Consider the following 8882-nt stretch of genomic DNA (forward strand, 5'->3'; position numbering starts at 1 on the left):
TGAGTAAAAAAAAATTATAAATCAATGTAGATATAAAAATAATGAATACAAATAAAAATCTGGATAAAATCAATAATATTTTTTTACCTGGCTGTGCATAAATGTATTCCACATCATCACGAACCACAACCTGGTAACTAGAGGTGTTATTGTAAGGGGGCTTAACCTGATGTGTACGGTTTCCTCCATCTCCAAACTTCCACCTGTGACATAAAAACCATTGAAACTAACTCACACACACTACATGCCTGATAACATGCATTATTTTACAACTGTCTTGATTTTAATTGCACAAGTCACTAGGAATGTTAAACCATGACCTCATTGAAAATATTTTTAGTCTTAAAGTTAACATGTATTGCAACCTCATGTAAGACAGTACTTTATTGTAGCAGCAGGCATTGGACAGTGGTTGGCGAGGAGTTGAAAAATAAATTATGTCAATTCCTTTTTGCATTACAAATAGTTTTTTTTCCCTTTTGAATGATACACTGTGCACAGTAAGTCCAGGAACATATATTAAGTTAAGTCTGGTTTCATGGTGGCTTTAAAGATAAAGCTTATTGCAGTATAAAAGAAGGGGACTAAAGGATGGGGGGAAAGACAACTTTGAGTCTCTTTTGGTGCCTCGGGAATTTGTAAAAGCAAGGTGGCAGGTCTGTTTTGAAGATATTTTTAGCTGGAGGGAATAAAAGCTCTTTCTTGCAAATCTCGCCGTCTGACTCATCGCTGCGGGAGGGAGAGGTGGAGCTGCTGTTGAATCATCGCCTCGGCTCCTGGCGATACACCTTCATCTCTTGCTCCATCTTATCCCCACATTCTCTATACAAGTTGAACCCAAAGGAGAATCAGGTATCACAATTGACTGAACAAGCAGCGGGCTGAACTCAAGAGATACTGAGCAGACGAGATAAAAGCAGAAATCGCCCTACAATACTTGTCTGACTTTTTTTGGACAGTGAGTAGAGAAATCCATGAAATAAATAAATAAAGCAGACATCTCCAGTGGTACGCAGCAGGCTGCTGGGGGATGGAATGGAAACTTTGGAAATCTTTCTATGCTCGGCGTTGAAGGGAAAATACTTGTCAGCATTCTGCACTAACCACAGACTGTAAATCTAGAGAAAAGTGCCATTATAGGGGAGCAGACTGGGATTATTTGAGGCGGTGGAAGCCGTAGAGAAAATGTTTGTGTGCAGACTGTATGCATTAAACTCTCCAAGAAAAGAGTTATTTAAAGAGAACATTCGCAACCAATTTTACTTCCATGATGATTGAAAGAGCTTGATTTTACCCATCAGGAACTGATTATATTGTAATTGGGTGTTTCATCTCAATCGATCCCAGTTCTAGGACTTCTTTATAAAATCTATCATTTGCTAAGATTGCTCTATTTTTAATGGCAATATCAATCACAGGCTGTAAATTACGGCATTAATTCCATTTACTGCATTTTAAAAAGACTGCATTAAAAAAACTGTATGCTTTCTAAATGAGCAATTTAAAAAACTGTAAACTGTAAATCGTTCTTCATAATGACCTTGCTGGCAAAAGTGTTTAGAATTAATCTGATGAATCTAGACTATGAATATAATATTTAATTTGACCAATCAGAGCTTCACTGTCATAGAACATACCAGAAGGTGACATCCACTGCCATGTCTATCTTCACTGATGCAGAGAGGTTCAGGGGCAAACCCTGCTGCACGATTTTGGGGACTCCGTAGACCGTCGGCTCAGTCATCGGGTTCATGTGGTCTACTGTGACATTGAAGTGCTCTGTCAGCATGCTGACCTGGTTCATAGCTGTTACCTAAGAAATGAGAGATGGGTCAGCTGCCAAGCTGATAGAATCAGTAAGGCCTTTACATAAACCGGTCTGAGTTCAATGAAAACCAGTCACCGTGAGTTTGTACACTGCTGCGTTCTTGTAGATGATATTCAACATGCTGTTATAGTATGTGAAGTATGGTTTATCATCCACTGTCCATTTGAACGACGGGTCTGTACCTCCCTCCACAGAGGCTATGTAACTCTGAAATACGAGAGAGAGAAAAGGAGGTAAGCAAATAATTCATAACTTCATTAAAGATGAAGGTCAGGGCCATAACAAAGGCGATATGGTGGATAATGAACAGCGTGAAACCTTCAGCTTCTGTCTCACAGACATCAACATAAAATATCAGCGATAAATACTCTGTCCTTGAACAGTGGCTGTTTAGAAACCAGTTTAAACTAGCCTAAAACTACCAAACTACATGATTTAAGCACTTTTTTTAAATACTAGCATTAAATATTTTAAAATATGAATACACTCTCCTTGAACAGTATGCTGACAAAAAAGCTTAAACTAGCTTAAGGTGGTTAGGCTGATCTGCTTTTATGGTTTCAGGCTGGGGAACCAGTTTAAATCAGCAAAAAACAGCATTAAACCACCTGATTTAAACGGGTATTTTAAATGAGAGCAATACATATACTATCCTTGGACAGTAGATGTGTAGAAGGAAGGTAAGGTCATGGTGACAAAATGGTTAAATGTGATTATCCGATCTGTTTTGATGGTTTTAGACAGGTTTTGGGCATTTATCGGGCTGGATAACCAGCACATAAACCTGAATATTTGCAAAAATACTCAAAAATACTCTCATTGGACAGTAGATGATAAAGTCATGCTGGAAAGAAAAAGGTTTAAACCAGCCTAAGGGTTTGAGAAGGCTTTGGGGACTTTTTAGGCTAGAAAACCATTCAAACCAGCAAGTCAGCAAACCACCTGGTTTAAGTATTTATTAAAACTGCTGTTAAATGTTTTAAACGAGCCTAAGGTGGTTAGCTGGTCTGATATTATGGATTTAGACATGTTTAGAGCACATTTCAGTTTGTGAAACCAATTTAATCCAGCGAACTACCTGCTATTAGTAATAAATACACTATCTGTGAACAAAAATGGATGTTTATAAGGTAAATTCATGCTAAAAATGGCTTAAACCAGCCTAAGTAGATTAGGAGGTCTGCTTTGATGGTTTTAGATGGCTTTTGGGCACTTGTAACCAAAAAACAAGTGTAAACTAGTACAAAGACCAGTGAACCACCTATTTACAACAAATACACTATACTTGGACAATACACATTTATCAGGTAAATGCATACTGGAAAATGGTTAAAAAGAGCCCAAGGTGGTAATCTGCTTTGTTTAGATGGTTTTAGACAAGTTTTAGACACTTGTCAGACTATGAAACCAGTTTAAACCTCTTTAAAAGCAAACCTCTTGTCTTGGTTTAAATGGTTTATAAAATCTCAGCAATAAATTCATAATCATTGGATAGTAGTTGTTTAGAAGATTGAAACAATGGTTTAAACCAGCCTAATGTGCTCTTTTTTGTGTTGGTTTAGAAAGGTTTTGTGGACTTGTCAGGTTGGGAAACCAGTTTAAATCTGTGTAATGTGGTCTGTTTAAACTGATTTGAAGGGGTTTTGGGGAGTTGTCAAGTTGGGAAACCAGTTTAAACCAGCACCCAGACAAAAAAAAAAAAGTGAACCACCTGTTAATAACAATAAATACATTAGCCTTGGATAGTATATATTTAGAAAGTAAAGTCACACAGGAAAAATTGTTCAAATGAGCCTTATGTGGTGGACTTTGGTGTTTTAGATGGGCACATGTCAGAATATGAATCCAGTTTAAAAGCAAACATCTTGATTTGAATGGTTTTTAAAATATTAGCAATAAATACACAATCCTTTGTAGTTGTTTGGAAGGTTAAAACAACGGTTTAAACCAGCCTAATGTGGTCCATTTTGGGGACTCGTCAGGCTGAGAAACCAGTTAAAACCAGCCCAAAAACAGCAAACTACCAGGTTTAATTATTTTCTCTCATCAGTGAGGATGTCACTCACCACTACGGACTCCATGAGGACTCTGTGAGATGGATGGGGTTTGATTACGAGCCCCCGGAGAGGTTCTTGCACCCTCGCCTGAATCTGTAGCGAGGCTTTGGTAACGTTGCTCTGGATGTGAAGCAACACGTTGGTCGGTTCCGGTGTGGAGCCGAGCTGGAGGTCAAACCATGCAAACATGGTGTCGTTGTACAGGCCTAGCTGCCTGCATTCGGACACTTTTTCCAGCAGGTTCTCCGGACAGGCATCGTGAAAGGGAACGGTCTCGTTGGTTCCTATTTGGCCAATCAGAGCATCATGCTGCGAGCGGACCATGACAAGAATCCAGGTCTGATTGGGCAGGAAGTACACCGTCCCGTTGTGATTGGTGGGATAGATCACGGCTGGGCCCAGAGGTGGAACGACGTGGATGGGACAGGATGCGGTGACGGGAAAATCCTCATCACTGGATGTCACTTCCAAAGTGTAGTCGCCAAGCTGAGGGAGGCCAGAGCGAAGGAAGGGACCCTGCAGTGAGGTGCTGTTCTGCCCCACGTACAGCACCCTCACCTGGCACACCACACCCTCCTCCCAGCCGCCCTCCGCATCCACCTGCAGTGTCTCGTTTGTGTCCCACCAATCGGAGCGGTTCTGGATGAGCACGCTCTGTTTCCATGGCGAAGAGGGCTCAGGGGAGCACTGGAGGAGGCCTGACGGTCCGGCGTCATGCTGCAGGGCGATGAAGTCACCAGGGGAAACTAACAGCTCCTCTATGTCCTCCTGGACCTGAGTGAGAGCAGGACAGAGAGTGAGAGGCAATGAAACCTGTCCTATTGCATCAAATTACAAACCTGTCCATCAAGGTTTTTCATATCCTCATAAACGTGTGGCATAACAAGTGCTTGAATAAGTGCTTTTCTAGTAACAAGCTATTTTTCAAAGAAAAAGCTACAGTATATAGCTGTATGTTGTTTGTTGTCACATTTTATTGTTCCCTACTAGCTGAGACAATAAGAAATGCACAATATCTTGTTACCATATCGGTTATCGGATGATTATTTTCTGTATTTAATGGAGCATGCAAATGTGACCTACTTTTACATTTAGATTAACACTGAGTCATCTAATGCTCACTAAAAACACTAATAATAACTTAAATGTACTCATTAGCATGCATTCATTTTTCATGTTGTATATTCCAGCTTTGTGATGGTTAACTTGCAGCATTAAAAATGAATCCTTTTCATTTAAAGTGGTTTATTTTAACATTATTTAGCAAAACCAGTACATAAATCTAAGCCATTTATCACTTCATTTCAAACTGGTTCTTTCACATGACTTATATACACACTACCATTCAAAAACGTAGAGTTAGATTTATTGAGATATTTATTTAAAGGATGCATTAAATTGATCATAAGTGACAGCAGTCATTAAAAAAAAAATGTATGTCCCCCCTAAAAAACAAACATAAACAGCATAAAAAAAAATCAGCATATTACAACCCAAATTCCGGAAAAGTTGGGACGTTTTTTAAATTTTAATAAAATGAAAACTAAAAGACTTTCAAATCACATGAGCCAATATTTTATTCACAATAGAACATAGATAACATAGCAAATGTTTAAACTGAGAAAGTTTACAATTTTATGCACAAAATGAGCTCATTTCAATTTTGATTTCTGCTACAGGTCTCAAAATAGTTGGGACGGGGCATGTTTACCATGGTGTAGCATCTCCTTTTCTTTTCAAAACAGTTTGAAGACGTCTGGGCATTGAGGCTATGAGTTGCTGGAGTTTTGCTGTTGGAATTTGGTCCCATTCTTGCCTTATATAGATTTCCAGCTGCTGAAGAGTTTGTGGTCGTCTTTGACGTATTTTTCGTTTAATGATGCGCCAAATGTTCTCTATAGGTGAAAGATCTGGACTGCAGGCAGGCCAGGTTAGCACCCGGACTCTTCTACGACGAAGCCATGCTGTTGTTATAGCTGCAGTATGTGGTTTTGCATTGTCCTGCTGAAATAAACAAGGCCTTCCCTGAAATAGACGTTGTTTGGAGGGAAGCATATGTTGCTCTAAAACCTTTATATACCTTTCAGCATTCACAGAGCCTTCCAAAACATGCAAGCTGCCCATACCGTATGCACTTATGCACCCCCATACCATCAGAGAAGCTGGCTTTTGAACTGAACGCTGATAACATGCTGGAAGGTCTCCCTCCTCTTTAGCCCGGAGGACACGGCGTCCGTGATTTCCATCAAGAATGTCAAATTTGGACTCGTCTGACCATAAAACACTATTCCACTTTGAAATAGTCCATTTTAAATGAGCCTTGGCCCACAGGACACAACGGCGCTTCTGGACCATGTTCACATATGGCTTCCTTTTTGCATGATAGAGCTTTAGTTGGCATCTGCTGATGGCACGGCGGATTGTGTTTACCGACAGTGGTTTCTGAAAGTATTCCTGGGCCCATTTAGTAATGTCATTGACACAATCATGCCGATGAGTGATGCAGTGTCGTCTGAGAGCCCGAAGACCATGGGCATCCAATAAAGGTCTCCGGCCTTGTCCCTTACGCACAGAGATTTCTCCAGTTTCTCTGAATCTTTTGATGATGTTATGCACTGTAGATGATGAGATTTGCAAAGCCTTTGCAATTTGACGTTGAGGAACATTGTTTTTAAAGTTTTCCACAATTTTTTTACGCAGTCTTTCACAGATTGGAGAGCCTCTGCCCATCTTTACTTCTGAGAGACTCTGCTTCTCTAAGACAAAGCTTTTATAGCTAATCATGTTACAGACCTGATATCAATTAACTTAATTAATCACTAGATGTTCTCCCAGCTGAATCTTTTCAAAACTGCTTGCTTTTTTAGCCATTTGTTGCCCCCGTGCCAACTTTTTTGAGACCTGTAGCAGGCATTAAATTTTAAATGAGCTAATTAAGTGGATAAAAGTGTAAAATTTCTCAGTTTAAACATTTGCTACGTTATCTATGTTCTATTGTGAATAAAATATTGGCTCATGTGATTTGAAATTCCTTTAGTTTTCATTTTATTAAAATTTAAAAAACGTCCCAACTTTTCCGGAATTCGGGTTGTAGAATTATTTCTCAAATATCACGTGACTCTGAAGACTGGAGTATGATGCTGAAAATTCAGATTTGACAAAACGTTATTTTAAATTGTTATAATATTTCCCAATATTACTGTTTTTTTAAATGTATTTTTGATCAAATAGATGCAGCCTTGGTGAGCAAAAGAGACTTCTTTCAAAAAAAAAAAAATCATCTTTTATTTCAAAACAGCGCTTGCAGTAACATCCTAACATTTATAAAAAGTTTTCTACTGAGAGCGAAAAACCAGACCACAAGGCAACACTGCAGTTAGCGTGAGGGGAGCAGTGATTACCCTTAATAAGGTCATGACCTCTGGAATTACACAGTGCCCGAAACAGACCACAAACACCACAGAAAACACACAAAAACAGCCCCAAAAGAAAGCTGTGGAGAAGCTTGTCTCGCTGTAATACACTTCTTTATGAGACAGACTGAGGGTCATTATAAGGACTTGGTTTCAGGCAGCAGAGAGGCAGTGGAAATAATTAACTGTGATCTGAACATCACTCGAGGACATTCTGAGCCGCCCCTTATTTACTCTTCAAATGCTCCGTTTAGAAAGAACGCACTGAAGGAGGGGGAAGCAGTCGACACACACTCAACCTCTCATTAAAAGCTCAGTGCTCTGGGATTTCATCCTGAAGCTCAAGCATGCTGGACGCATGGTCTGTGATCCAGACATATCAGAAGAGAATCACAGTCAGTGCTGGAGTCTTATAAAACCCTTCAAGATCCATATTTACAGAAAAAAAACAAGAAATTATATTTTGCATTAAGAAAATTAAATTTATTTTTAGAATGTATTTTAGAAGATTATTTGCATTGCAAAAATTAGTCACATTTTAATTTTCATTAATGAAATGTAATAAATACTATATTCCTATTCCTATGAGATATATTTTATTTTATTTATTTCTTTTTAAATGTTCACATTAATTTAATGAGAAACAAAGTTATTTTAGCATTATACACTACTATGGTATTTATTAATATTTGAAATGTTTAATTTTAAGTTTTCTTTTTAATTTTGGTTTAAATTGTAGAAATGTTGAAATATTAGAAATATTTCTAATATTAAGCGTAAAGTATTTTTTAAAAGTTTTTTTATTTTAGTACTTAAATTTTTTTTAGTTAGTTGTCAAGGCAACATTTCAAATTTTCGTAATTTTTTTCACACGTTTTTCATATAATATTTATATATAGTTTCAGATTTATTTCGATGAGCCAAAACAATGTTAAATAATTTCAGTTTAAAATAAAAACTGTTAATTAGGAATTTTGTGCATTACAATAATGTGAATTTTGAGAAAATATGGGTTTTATTGTCAAAAATAATAAAAAGAAAAGAATCTTAATTTTTGCAAAAACATTTTTTTTTTTTTGGAATTAAATCATGAAATCAGAATGATACAGACATGTTCATTTCTTTATTCTAAACTAAAAAGTATGTTCCTGACTGTTTTTGCTAAATTCTTCATTCTTAAGATTTCAGATGAAATCCATTCTGGTTGTGATGAAGTGCAGGTCTTCATTTGGTCAGACTCACCAGGATGTTGGAGCGGGGTCCGGCCGGCAGGGAGATCAGCACCTCCCCGACGAGTCTGTACTCTGGGTACTGTGTGCCCACAGGCAGAGGACTGACCCCAGAACAGTTGACACAGCCCCCGGCATGACAGGGGCTGGCCAAGGGCAGACAGCGCTCAGTGAACGGACAGTACTGACGTCCTGCTGGACACGCTGTGACTGCTGGTGGGACAGAGGTGTCGTTGATCCACCCATCCGGGGCCTGACACACAGTGATGGGGGCGCACAGGTCACCGCAATCTGAAACAGAGTACAAACCAATCAGTTTATCATAAGAAAAATTGAGTATAAATGAAAAAAAAAT

The 8882-nt window shown here is 38.5% G+C and overlaps 1 protein-coding gene across 1 annotated transcript in view; it reads right to left on the bottom strand.

The window, feature by feature from the left end:
• The window catches only part of LOC132144049 (polycystin-1-like), a 78076-nt gene that overhangs the window by 36558 nt on the left and 32636 nt on the right, over positions 1-8882 (bottom strand). The window contains exons 12-16 of the mRNA XM_059554773.1: positions 8541-8818; positions 3895-4659; positions 1904-2035; positions 1638-1813; positions 88-203 (exon numbers count right to left, since the gene is read on the bottom strand). Coding sequence (XP_059410756.1) covers positions 88-203; positions 1638-1813; positions 1904-2035; positions 3895-4659; positions 8541-8818 — 1467 coding nt within the window. The remainder of the gene's footprint in view (positions 1-87; positions 204-1637; positions 1814-1903; positions 2036-3894; positions 4660-8540; positions 8819-8882) is intronic.

The sequence above is a fragment of the Carassius carassius genome, chromosome 7 (assembly GCF_963082965.1).
Source record: "Carassius carassius chromosome 7, fCarCar2.1, whole genome shotgun sequence".
Taxonomy (NCBI): domain Eukaryota; kingdom Metazoa; phylum Chordata; class Actinopteri; order Cypriniformes; family Cyprinidae; genus Carassius; species Carassius carassius.